Genomic DNA, 13,934 nt, shown 5'->3' with positions numbered 1-13,934 from the left:
CCTCGCTGTCATCTTTGAAACATAATCCACGGGCCAGACGTCGTCGTCTCCATCTTCTCTTTCCTATTTTCTCTACCCGACCCTGCTTCTGTCTGGAAACAGATACCATCGTATTGATCGGTTCCTCCCGTCTTCTTCTGCCGTAATTCATCTCTGAAATCATGTCATCAGCTGATAGTTTTAATGCCATTGTTGAGAAGAGCAGGTGTGTGTGTGTGTGTGTGTGTGTGTGTGTGTGTGTGTGTGTGTGTGTGTGTGTGTGTGTGTGTGTGTGTGTGTGTGTGTGTGTGTGTGTGTGTGTGTTAGACTGGTACAAATATCTACAGACATGCTGGTGCCTCACACCTCCCACCTGTTTCTTGCGGGTGAAGCTGTACATTCTGTCAATGGGAACAGGATTCGCTGGATTTTTTTGTTTGCTCGCTTTCACATAGACCAACTTTCCTGGGGAACAATTACTGAGCATCTGCAGTGTGCTCCTGTTTGGCTTTGCCCCCCAAGCTGTTATACAGACCTGGGATCTCGCCGGCCGTCAGCCCGTAAAGTTGAAGACGCTGTGAATATCTTGTTTGACAAGTACTTTAATCAGAAAAAATTAAACTCTAAGGAGCAGCAGCAAACTTGATGAGCAATCCCTGCTCTTTAAAAGCACTTTTGCAGTGGAGTAGGTCACGGGAAATTGAATAGGTTCATGTAAGCTGAGTGTAAAATGTTTTATCTGCAAATTTACTGGATAATGGCAAAACTTACATTCGCTCCTCTGAAGTGGTTCTTTCATGGGGGGAGCTGATTTTTCTGAGTCATTTTGGGGCCATTTTAGACCCTCAGTGTGGCTGGATGTGAGTGGGAGCAGAGGCACTGTGAAGGTAGATGTCAGCACAGTGTGTTAGAAATGGGCTTTATAACAGCTATATAACAGCAGTTTTCCTGGAAGAACTACTGTTAAGTATCCATTTCATGGGTCAGACAAAAACAAACGTTATTAATATTTCATTTTATTTAGTAAACATAAACAGGGCGATGTTTGTGAACTTTAAAAACACCATCAATGTGGTCTGTTTTGTCATGAAGCAGGTGTAAATAATTAATCTTCATTTGCTCCTGTTATCTTTTGAGCGCCCTGTAGGGGAATTGCAGCCAATTGGCTGAAGGTGAAGAAGCTCTCTGTGGATTGGCTCTGCTGTTAGTGTGTATTTAATGAAGAAAAAGGAAAACCACTTGAATATGTTGGTTTTATTAGTAAGACTTGATTGTGCAAAAGTTACTTACAATATGCAAACAAATAAAACTGATTCCTTACAGGGAAACGTGCTGTGAGATCATCGTTCCACAGTTTTTGAACAGGATGTGACTTCCCGGTGTGTTTGTTTGTGTTATTAAACCAAAGTCATGTAGTTCAGAAGATAAATGCCCAAAGGGAAAAATAAAATGTTGTCAATCAGTTCCAGCCATGTCAACAAATGTCCCGGCTTTTCATCATTGCAGAGCCTTTTTCAGTTTTCCTCTGCAACTCTTTCAAAATGATAAGACAGAAGTAAAGTGCACTGGCAAGCCTCCATTATATCTGAAAATGGTGACCGGCGGAGCTTTAACAGCATGACACAGAGTAGTCTGTACATGGGTCGTCAGGTTGTCTAGGGTTAAATAAGCCTGAGAGCGTGTCTGGCAGTCGAATTATTCATGGTTTGTTACCAACTTCTGTTTGGCTTGTAGACTTATTGAAGTGTTTTTCTGCTTTGGGCAACAGTCTTTGCACGACCAGAGCAATACAAGCACTTTCCTTCCAAGATAATTTGATGTCATCTGCCTGCAGCAACTTGTTTAAGGTGCCTTTTATTGGCTTGTGGTGAGCGTGCACCTGCTCCACACGGGAAAAGCAGAAGCTGTGGTGCTGAAAGCAGCTCGCAGCGGTTTTCATTAATGTGTGGGGAAATTTCAGAAGGAGGAAACAAGGATGTGATTTGGGTTCATATATAGATAACGCTGAGATTGATCCCTTTGTTTAAACCCATTAGTAATAAAGTTACCAAAAATAATGTTTTTACACAAAACTTTCTCAGACCTCCCAAGATTCGGTCGAAGGCAGAAGAAGGACACCGTCTGCTGGTCAGGACGAAAAAGGGTTCAGTAGAGAGAATAGAATAGAATAGAATACAATAGAATAGAATATTGATCCCAAAGAGGAAATGTATTTCTAGTAGTGATGGGTATCGTTTAGGTTTTATCCGATACCGGTGCCAAATCGGTACTTTTGAAACGGTGCCGGTGCTCAAACCGGTGCTTAAAGAATGGAGAACACAAAATTGGTCCAAAAACCTCTCATGTTCAGCTGTTTTTTTGTAAAAAGATAACAATGTTAGCCTTTTCTGCAGCTATGGGGCATACAGTATATGGTATCACTCTTGGCTGGAAGCAGTGCTTAATCAATGGAAAAAACACAAACTTTGTCCAAAAACCTCTCATGTTTAATTGTTTTCCACTTTTTCTTTGGTCATTTTAGCCTTTTTGGCCAGGGTGAAGGGAGTATCTGCCATCAAACAAGAAGACAGCTGCATGTAGCTATGATGATGTTTGCTAGTTCACCTTACATGCATTAATGTAATAACATGGTTAGCCTACTAAACGTAAATTACACACGAACAACATTAAGCTACTCACGCAGAGAAGAACGGCTGCTGCTGCATCATCATCCTCATCATTTCTGCTACACTGGCAGGGCTAGGGGCCAGGACTCTCCTCTTCGGGTTCTTGGGGGATGTTGCAAACTCCGGGTCGATAACAGGCACCACACCCGCAGTAGATGTGCTCGGTGTGAGGTCTCGCAGCAAGCTATCAAATACGGCGCATTTCTGGGCTTTTGAAAAAAAAACGCTATGCGTCGCCAGGTGTTTCATCGGATTCTTGGTGTTACCTCCTTTAACAGTATCACAGTATCAGCTTAAAGCACTTGTTGCTGCTGAGTTTGCATATTTTGCTGTGAAGTACAGCCAGACTTTTGACCGCTTCGCCTTGGGCATTTTTAATCTGTAGCTCTGCTCTAAAAGAACGCACGTACCTGGACCCGCCTACTATCCTCGGAAACGTAAAATGATTGGCTAGAAGTGTATCTCAGCTCAGGAAAAAAAAGCACCGAAATAAAGCACCGAAATGTGCGCTGCTTTTCGGTCTGGTTACTACTGTTTATGTCAGAACCGGTGCCATCATGGCACCGGACACCGGTACCCATCCCTAATTTCTAGTTTAAAAGTTCCAAACAGTACAGCCACCATATACATGCAAAGCACAACAAACCACAATCTGAGTAACGCTAAACATCAGTATAACTGTTATGCTGCACTCAGTGACCTCGTTAGTACAGACTGCTGTACAGATCACTGATTGAACAAGACACAGAGAAGCTCTTTATCTTCTAACAGAAGGTAACCGTTCATATTGCGAGTACAGGGTCGCACAGAGTAACCCTCGTTGTAACACTTGCTGTTAATAAAGAGTCAGGACTGTGATGGGCGTCGTGGCTGTGATTTTCATGGCTGTCTGCAACCTTCATCTCACTGTTACTGAGAGATCTCTAAACCGTGCTGTTATTCCATATCTGATTACACAGAAGTGTCATTTCTTTATTTAACATTTATTTAACCAGGAAGTTAACGTCTCTTTGTCAAGGAAAACTTCCCCAAGACGTCACACCATTACAGTGTTACAAGTTTAAAGTTAAATATCTGCATTTAAAGTAAATAATAAATAAATAAGCAAAAACAGGAGAACTCAAAGTAAAAGCAAAGCATCTACAGGTCTCCAGCTGAGCAGCACCACCTGAATGTCTCACAGGACCCCAGAACAAGACGAGCAATAATAGTGATCTAAGAAAAAACAGGCTCGCCAAATCTAGTCAATACAGTTTCAGTCATAATACAAATTACAGAAAATCCTTAATATCACAGTGGCTGACACGGCCGTCTTCTAAGAATATGGAATACAATGCAAATGTATTACATATATGTATCATATGTTTGTTTTCATCAGAAAAACTTATGACAGGAGCAGAGGACAGGAAGGTGTCAGCATGTGGGGAGGAGCTACAATAACAAGGCGTTCATTATAATCATTACCAAGAGAGGACGAGCGGCGAGTGTGGTGGACAAAGATGGGTTTGCTCTGGGGAAGGACACCATGGGGATGGTGGGATGTTTTAAAGGTCAAAACTAAGATTTGTCCTTTTTTCATGCTTTTTAGGTTAAAAGTGTTTCTGGTGTTTCACACAATCAAAGCGGTGACATTTGGCATGTTCATCACTTTAAGTTAAGGTTCTAGGCTGGTTACAGCTGTACGAGAAGGTTGATCAGAGATCAGTGGTAGCTTGGATAGCTTGGTGTCTCTATAGGCTGGCTACAACACACAGAGACAGAAACCTGCTGGGGTTTTATTTGTTTGTGTTAAAATGTTGAAATATTAGAATTCCCTCACCAAAACAGTGGGACGGTCTTCTCAGAGAGGCTTTTAGTGAAGCTGACCTCAGAGTAAGGCTCCGACACAGTTGAGGTCAGGTTCAGTAACTTGAATTAGTTGAGGTGAAGCCTAGCAGACGACTGCCTGCTGCTGCCTCCTCTGTGATTATGATCTGTCAGCAGAAGCAGCCACTACCTAATGGCAAAATTAGCTTTAGGGACCAACCTATTAACGTGTTCATCTCTTCTGTAATGTTGGACCTTTTAAAATGGGAGCTTTGGGAACTAACTCATCTGTGGAAATAGCCACAAGGACCTGATGTATTTGGCACTTTTTGGTTTAATTTGCTTGCTTTCAGCAGATTTAATCCATCAGTCCTTCCATTTGCTTTTATTTATCCAGGGCCGGGGCACAGGGCAACAACCTAAGCAGAGAAGCCCAGACCTCCTTCCCCTCAGACACTTCCTCAGGCTTATCCAGGGGAGCACCAATATAATAAAACTCCAAAATCTAATCATCATAAGGATTACTATAAGCAGATGTCATTAATGTGCACCGCAGCGAGGCAGTGGTCCTTAATTCGAGCCTTCCCTTCCCTGGTTTAGGCTCCAGCACCCTGGCAACCATGGCTTTAAAAGATGATTTGAATAGCGTCCGACTGATCGCTGACCTTATGTTAAATTAGAGAAAAATCTATTTTGGAGAAACAAAATGCGCTCTTGTGTGTTCAGTATTTGGTGTCTTAATTAGGTTATTTTAATAGTATTGCACAGATAAATTGGTGCATCCAAGTTTCCCCAGCAAATAACTGTATTTACAGCAGCGGGAGGGTCTGTGTGGGAATGACTAAAAACAATGTTCCTGGTAATGAAGGGATGTGTCATATGGCTCAGTGGTGTGGTTTTAAAAGTAGACGACAGCTCTTTGTTACAGGGGGAAAAAAGTTACAAAAAATGTTTATTTCACAGAGTTTTGGATAGTAAATAACTAATATTAGCAGCTGAAGCTTTTTAAGTCAGATTTGATCTTGGGTATGTACTTGTACTAGTTAGTGGATTTCCCTCCTCCCTCTCCTTCATCTTTTCTCCTTCATCACCAAACTTGTCTTTTTACTTTCTTAACGGTGACTCACAAAGCTGCACCACACTGTGTATCGGTCTCTGTTTCAAACATGGTCATTAACTGTTTTCGTTGTTCCTGCCATCACAGGACGCACAGATAGTCACATTTTTTTAATTGCTCATTTGTGCCAGTTATTGTTGGCTATTGTCCATCGTTGCACCCCAGGATTAAAACAAAGGGAAACCCTGTGCAGTATGTTAACAATTCAGCTGTTATGCAAGCATGAGGGTTTACTTTTCTTAGGACACGAAACACTGAGAATCGTTACACAATCGCAATGCACCCATTTTAGTATCCACCTCTGTCCTTACCTGTTAGATAAATGTTTGGGTTTTTTAATCATTTGTAATGACTAACAAGAAAGCCTGCACTTCTTTCTTCTGCCCCCTCATTTTCTCTCGATTAAACTCAATATTTTCACCTCCTCAGTTTATCAGCCACGTCGTGACTCCCAGCACAGCAGAGGACTCTGTCCCTCTCCCAGTTTCAAGTTGCTTTATTGCCTTTCCATGTAAATACATCTCTGGTGCCAAAGCATATGAAGGAAGATAGAGGGGAAAAAATTAAAAATAAGCATTGGGGATGCCTGTACTGGCTGACTGGCCATCGATCACAGGCTGGTTTGATTCCTGGCTGTTCCCGTCCAGATGTCTTCCTGTATTTAACTAAGATGCAGAGCACCAAAGAGCTCTGCTGAACACTAACAGTTTTATTTTGTAAGTTCTACTCTTGGTTGGTTCGGTAATACCTAATAACAGAATGATCCTCCAGAACGCACTGTAGTCCACAGCAGGGGTGGAACATATGTCTTGAGTAGCTGTCTGATATGCAAAAGAAGAGAAATAACAGATGCGTCTGTTTAAAAGTGCAGCCAAACAAACTCACCTGTGAGAATTTAATGTGAAACTTTCTCCCAACAAAGTTTAAAAATCTCAGGAAACAGGAAAATGAAAATATGCACTTTCACCATCCCGTGAATTCTGCCTCACGCTGCATGCGTTGCTCCCTGAGTGGTAACTACACATTGCAAATAAGTTTACTCAGTCATCTCACCAGGTGAAAACTCTGCCTGTAGTTCTGATTCTGCTGAAGAATCTCAAAGGATGATCACAAACAAGTTCTGCGTGTACTCTCAGGCTGCACAGGAAGTCTTATATTTATGTACTTATACTGCTTATACTGTACGTCTCAAGTATTTTCAACAAGAGAGGAGAAAGTCCCTGAATGGTTGTTGCTGTGGTTGCTGTGGCTCATTAGGTAGAGCAGCGTGAGTGGTATGATCCCTGGCTCCTGCAGTACAGGAGCGATATATGGATCATTCATGAATATGTGAATGAATAAAGTGGTTTTAAAAATGGTCAAATGTTTTTATTAAAAAGCCTAATATAAATGCCAATCTATTTTTGTGTCCAAGTTTTTTCCTCGATTCAGCAGAGGTCATAAAGTGCAAAGTACCAGAAAGTGCCAAACCCGCTTTCCAACTTGCAAATATATTCATGCAGCTCAGTTTGTATTTTGCACATGCATAGAAAAAAGCACATCTCCTTTTTGACACTTTTGTGAGACGCATCATTCTTTTATCTCCACATCTCTTCTTTTTCTGCTTTCAAATTCTGTATACAGTATGTTCAGTAGAGACACACAGACTGAGGACATTCATGTCTGTCTTTCTCACTGTTTGACAGAAGTACAAGAATCTGAGTTTCTCCTTCTTTTTCCCAACAGAAAGACCGTTTTGTGAAGCTCCTGGATCAGCTGCACAACTCCCTGCGTATCGATCTCTCCATGTACAGAGTGAGTCAGAGCTTCCAGCTGCTGATAATAGTTTCTTAACTGCAAACAGAGAATACGGTCGTATTAATTCAGTCGTTCACAAGATAGCACACGATAGAGGGCAGAAGTCAAACTAGACTACACGGACTACTTACTACATATTTCACCCCCTTCTGCTGTAAGGCAGTTTCCTTATTTCCTGCCAAAAATAACAATAAAAAAATCACCCAGCTGTTGTCCGTTTTCTTTATTTTAAGTTAATTCTGGACCTACAGAAATATGTGAATATAGCATTGGTTTCCATTTGTAGCCAAACGTTTTGTTTGTTATACAATTGAGTGCTTGATTCGATGAATGTTACAGTTTCATCACCATTATGAACAAGAGTTACAGAATATAAGAGCCTAGAAGAGCCTGACCTAAATAGGCTGATGCATTTTAGAAGAAACATAATTAACCAAGTGTTCGTGTGTGTTTATGTGCAGAATAACTTCCCAGCCAGCAGCAAGGCTCGCCTCAGTGACCTCAAATCTACTGTGGATCTTCTCACCAGCATCACTTTCTTCAGAATGAAGGTAGAATCAGCTCATAGTGTATAATCACTAATATCATAGCACTAAAACCAAACAGACAAAACACTGCTGTTATATTATAAGGTTAGATACCTTTAATGATGAAGTATTGACTCAAAGTATTAAATGTATTTTATAGATTTTAGCTTGTTTATAGAGCTTATGTAGATGGATGGATAAATAGATGTTTTTGATACACTTTATATGAAATATACATTTTTTTCCCCTTTGTAATCAGGTTGGTTGGGTTGCTGTTGGATTAGGACATCATAGTTGCACTGTAGTGCAGCATGCTACAATTAAAAGCTATACTTTAGCTGTTAGCAGTAGCGCATGGTCAAAGTAGCTAATTATTTTACTTGAATCTCTCTCTTCCAATTATGTCCTTCCATCTATTGTCTTATCATGTTAATTACACCTTCCTCTGTCTCTTCCTCGCTCTCTTGTTGGGAAGGCTGTCCCTCCTGCTACACTTCTCTGTGGCTAGTGCTAGGAACAGCAAGGGCCTTATATTAGTTCTTGCTGGTACTACGGTGCAGCTGCAAACACAAAATTTAAAGCATTGGTAAAATAAAGAAAAGAATGTAAAATACAGTAACAATGTATACTATACAGAAACACTGCACTGCCACCCCACGTCCCCTCTCTGGAGATTATAGCGTCCTGCTTTTTATCAGGCAAATTTATATTCTAGATTAATAACATGATAACATTGATATTCACCCACTGTGTTCTGTCTTCCTACTCCAATACCCGGTCTCATGCAGGTCTTGGAACTGCAGAGTCCTCCCCGTGCAGCCAACGTGGTGCGAGATTGCGTCAAGGCCTGCCTGAACTCCACCTACGAGTATATCTTTAACAACTGTCTGGAGCTCTTCAACCGCCAGTTTCAACCTGCCGTCCAAGCAGTGAGTGGCTAAGTATCGACATGTTTTAAGCTTCCACAACAGATCAATACATCTTCTGGGAAATTTGTAAATGTTTGACTGAGAGAAGTGATAATACAACAGTATTTCCCATCAGCTACAACCAAACCCTAAACAATATGTCTGTTAGAGTGATAGAAAGCAGTAGTTTGCTCTCTAAGATCTATGAGTTACTTTTCATGTGACTACAGTGGTTTCTCCCTATTCTGTGGTTGATTTAACAATATTTAAATAAAGCAAACACCAGATTTAACTCTCAGTTTTTACATCAACTCCTCAAATTGCAATATTAATCACATTAATCTGCACTGCAGCCTGGTTTAAGTGATGCTCTAATGAACCCCTATCTGTAGCAGCCACAGAAATATTTCCAGAACAAGTGAAATTTTTAACCTTGCCAAGAAAGATTTTTGTATCAGTGTGTCTAAAGTCATTAAACCATTCGAGTCCCTGAATAAATTAAAAATATGTATTAATGGTGTTATTTTCAGCTTCATGGAGTGTACAAAATCTTATCACATAAATATGGAGCAAGAACATTTTTTAAAATGTGTCATATTATGATAAATTATTCATCGAAATTTCAACTGTCAAGAAAACTTCTGAACTTGTTTTGTTTTCTGCTTCCGTGTAGAACTGAAACATGTCAGGCAAGTCAATTCTTCCTTTATTTCATATTCTTTTTCACGTATGCAGCCCGAGCCAGACAAGAAAAAGAAGAAGAAGAAGAAGGAAAAAGCAGAGGGTCAGGAAGCTGAAGATGATGATGAAGAGGAGGAGGATGAAGAAGAAGAGTTGGAAGAGGAGGAGAAGAAAGAGGAGAGTCAACCGGAAGAGCAGGGCCCAAGCATCCAGAATCTGGACTTTTGGCCTAAACTCATCACACTCATTGTGTCCATCATTGAGGAGGATAAGAACTCGTACACACCCATCATTAACCAGTCAGTGTTTTCCTTTTGTCTTCTATATTCTAATTCTGGGAAATGTGTTGTTGCAGAAGTTGTCTTCATGGAGCAGAACTATCAAGTGTATTATATTTTTGAACTTATATATCTATTGTAATGAATGTTTAAAGACATATAGTACATTTTATTCATACATAAGCTCATTGTGCTTAACACAAGATAAAAACATAAGAACCTGAGTAGGTTTTGCCTTAAGGCAGTGAAAACAGCTAAAACAAGACTGTTTACTACAAAAGTATAGAAGTATAAAAGATCAACTAGGAACTAAAGGTGGTAGGTATTTTTTAATAAAAAAAATAATAACAAAATAAATAACACTTTTATTGTTGAGCAAACTGTGTGGTCTGTGGAGGTGCTAGATTTAAAAAAAATCTCCAAAACACAAAAGCTTTGTACGTTGCAATAGAATCTTTTCTTTTGTTATAAACAATCTTTTTATTTTTATTTATTCAACTATTTTTACTGCCACAAGGCATTGCAAAACCAGGACAAGTCCCAGTAAATCTACTTCTGGTTTGCTATAGATCAATGGAAGTAACATTTAAAAAAACCAACATGGCCAGGGTTGAACCAGAGCTTTTGATCAATAAGGTTTAAAAGTTAACAACATAAAACAATTGCGCGCTTGCAACTAGTGCAAAATGCTGCGGCACGATTTTTAAGTGGCAGAAGGAAAGTCGACCACATCACTCTGGTTTTGGCTTCTCTACATTGGCTTCCAGTTGAATTTAGGATCCGTTTTAAAGTTCATTTATTGGTTTTAAAATCTCTAAATGGTCTGGCACCTGTTTATTTGTCTGACTTGTTGAAGCCCCACGTCCCCATTCGTTCGCTTCGGTCAGCTGAGCAGCTGCTGCTTTCAGTCCCTAAGTCACAGCTGAAACTTGGAGGAGACCGAGCGTTCTCTGTTGCAGCTCTGATGCTTTGGAATAACCTTCCTCTCCATATTAGACAAACTACATCAGTGCCAGTTTTTAAGTCCTGATTAAAAACCTATTTTTATTCCCTGGCTTTTAACTCTGTGGGTAACTGACATTTTTATTAATTTTATTGCTCTGTCTGGTTTTTGCTATTTTATTCCTATATTTATATTTGTATTGTTCAGCACTTTGGTCTGCCAGGTGTGTTTTTAAAGTGCTATATGCATAAATGATGATGATGATAAAACAAACAGGTTTTAAAAACCAGACAGTGGGATCTGTGTGTGCTACTAAACTCAAATAACTATTTTTTGGTCAGTTGTTAGCTTAGATTAGAGCTTAACACAGATATTGTGTTCAAGTTAAGATATTAAATGATATCCTGGATAAACCCCCAATCGTATAATGTTTGGGCTCAGTGAAGCATAAGCAAAGTAACAGCAGCCAACCAGATGATCAAGACAAGTTTAAAGGGTAACATTTAACAACATTTCCAAAAATCCTTCAGATTCCAGTTACACTGGAAGGGAAAGGGGCTGCAGTGACCCCCATTACTTGCAGAGTAACGAGTATTTTTACTGTCTTACTTCTTTATTCCTCCAGGTTTCCTCAAGAGCTCAATGTGGGTAAAGTCAGCGCAGAGGTCATGTGGATGCTCTTCGCTCAAGACATGAAATATGCCCTAGAGGGTAAGACTATATCTTTGCATACTTGGACAGTATATGTGTGTGTGTGACAGAGACATCTCAGAGAAACCAACTCCTCCTTCTTCCCTTCTGCATTCACACTGTCTTTTCTTCAATCTCCTTCAGTGTTGGATAAGATTGACCACTACCACTGGAAAAATGGTGAGATTAGAGATAAAAATATGGAGATACAGTCAGAAAAGTCAGTAATCGGGATTCCAGAATAGGGTTAAACATCTCCTGAGACCATTTCTATAAAAACTTGTTCAAACCTCTCAGCACTGAGCTAAAACACACTGACAGTAAGCATCAGAGAGTAAGAATGTTCATTGTAATATCAAATAAAAGTGTGTGCAAAGTTCTGAGACTGTTGCTGATAAGGGGAAAATACAGGAAGCAGGTGTTAGTGTTTAACATTTTTGAGCTGAATTATTGATATTTTTATAACATCAGTGATTTCCCAGGAGCCTCCACTTTAGAAATGTGTGGACTCTAGTTGGGTTCTTTCAAGATAAGTGCATATAGGTTAGTCATCATAACGAGCTAACTTTGCTACCTAACAGTCAGCTGAGATCTGCTTAGCTGCTCAGTATTCTGACTTTTGATCGTGTCTCACGTCAGACTTGTAGAAACTGTAAAAGCTAGTGTCCTAAAACACATCGCCTGAGCAGGTGTTTAAAGCTTGGCTGTGACCCTGTGTGTTGAGTTTAGATGATTTGTTTTTAGTTTTGTAGTTGTTTCACAGCAACAAAGAGGAAACTTGCGAAAAAGTAGATTTTAGTAGCAAATTTGACTGGTGGCTGGTTTTCCAGCCTTCTGTTTTGTGCGTAGTGTACTTTCCAGCTCCTCTAGTATTTTTCTTCTAACATGTTTTTCTGAAGCCCTTCTCATCTCAGTTATTGCTGCCACAAACTTGCTTCTCTTTCAGTTTCTATTCTTATTGCTTTTGTCATATTTCTGTTGCCATCTCAGCTCCCGCTACATTTCGTATCCGCAAAGTTGACTTCTACGCTGGTAAGAGTGTGTGTGTGATGAGTGTGCATGTACGCATTTCTTTTGTCTTCAGTAGTTTCCTAAGGGTTTTTTTTTTTTTGCACCAGTAAAACTTATTTAACTGCATTTATCTTTTACTTAATTAAATTAGAACAAACATTCTCCCTTTATTCTATCTATGTGTGTACATCCTTCTTCATAAATGATGCAGATGTTGTTTCTCTGTATAATTTATCAATTTTTTTTAGGAGTGAGACAATAACGGAGAAAAACGACTGCATCAACTTGCAATCGTGAAAACCAAACTATTAGCCTAGTGGACGTATTACACATGTGTAGCAGTTTGAGTATTGGAGTTTTGTTTAATGGTAAAAAGTGTTGATATGAAAAAAGCAGGCATCTCCACGTTCAACCTGGTTACCTCAAAAACAGCTTATAACAGTTTATAATACTGGTATAATTATTAATGTTCAACATGTTATCAAATGATCTGTAACGTAATCAGTGTGAGGACTAGGGATGGGTATCGTTTAGGTTTTATCCGATACCGGTGCCAAACCGGTACTTTTGAAACGGTGCCGGTGCTTAAACGGTGCTCAAACCGGTGCTTAAAGAATGGAGAACACAAACTTTGTCCAAAAACCTCTCATGTTCAGCTGTTTTTTTGTAAAAAGATAACAATGTTAGCCTTTTCTGCAGCTATGGGGCATATATGGTATCACTCTTGGCTGGAAGCAGTGCTTAATCAATGGAAAAAACACAAACTTTGTCCAAAAACCTCTCATGTTTAACTGTTTTCCACTTTTTCTTTGGTCATTTTAGCCTTTTTGGCCAGGGTGAAGGGAGTATCTGCCATCAAACAAGAAGACAGCCGCATGTAGCTATGATGGTGTTTGCTAGTTCACCTTACATGCATTAATGTAATAACGTGGTTAGCCTACTCAACGTAAATTACACACGAACAACATGAAGCTACTCACGCAGAGAAGAACGGCTGCTGCTGCATCATCATCCTCATCATTTCTGCTACACTGGCAGGGCTAGGGGCCAGGACTCTCCTCTTCGGGTTTTTGGGGGATGTTGCTAACTCCGGGTCCGATAACAGGCACCACATCCGCAGTAGATGTGTATCAAAATCCTCATAGATTTTAAACCTGTCTTTACTTTGGCTGTTGTGGCTGTTGTTTTTTGCAGAACATGAGAAGCATAAGCTCTGTAAGACTGCTGACTACATGAACCTGCACTTTAAGGTCAAGTGGCTGTACAACGAGTACGTTAAGGAGCTGCCTGCCTTCAACGACGCTGTGCCAGAATACCCTGCGTGAGACCGTGTTTTCTCTCTCATTATTTCTCCTTCAGACAAAGGAGAGCTCTTGTTGATTGATTTTTCTGACTTTCCAATTAGATTTGGTGTGATGTTGCATACCAAACACACTCGAAGCATTTCTCTCTGGGTTTTGACACTAGAAATATGGAGGAATAATAACATTAGCCAGAAGAGTTATCAGCGAGCACATTTTTTTCCCAAGGC

At 40.0% G+C, this 13,934-nt stretch overlaps 1 protein-coding gene across 1 annotated transcript in view; it reads left to right on the top strand.

Annotated features, from left to right (window-relative positions):
• Positions 1-13,934, top strand: part of LOC309719560 (protein unc-13 homolog B-like) — a 189,137-nt gene that overhangs the window by 144,307 nt on the left and 30,896 nt on the right. The window contains exons 21-28 of the mRNA XM_082555718.1: positions 7,294-7,362; positions 7,827-7,916; positions 8,681-8,821; positions 9,536-9,780; positions 11,328-11,413; positions 11,537-11,572; positions 12,383-12,424; positions 13,598-13,724. Of these exons, the coding sequence (XP_082411844.1) occupies positions 7,294-7,362; positions 7,827-7,916; positions 8,681-8,821; positions 9,536-9,780; positions 11,328-11,413; positions 11,537-11,572; positions 12,383-12,424; positions 13,598-13,724 (836 nt within the window). The remainder of the gene's footprint in view (positions 1-7,293; positions 7,363-7,826; positions 7,917-8,680; positions 8,822-9,535; positions 9,781-11,327; positions 11,414-11,536; positions 11,573-12,382; positions 12,425-13,597; positions 13,725-13,934) is intronic.

This window comes from Aulonocara stuartgranti (genome assembly GCF_965226115.1).
Source record: "Aulonocara stuartgranti genome assembly, chromosome: 12".
Classification (NCBI taxonomy): Eukaryota; Metazoa; Chordata; class Actinopteri; order Cichliformes; family Cichlidae; genus Aulonocara; species Aulonocara stuartgranti.
Note: the sequence above shows the minus strand (reverse complement) of the source record. Positions and strands in the feature narration are given on the sequence as shown.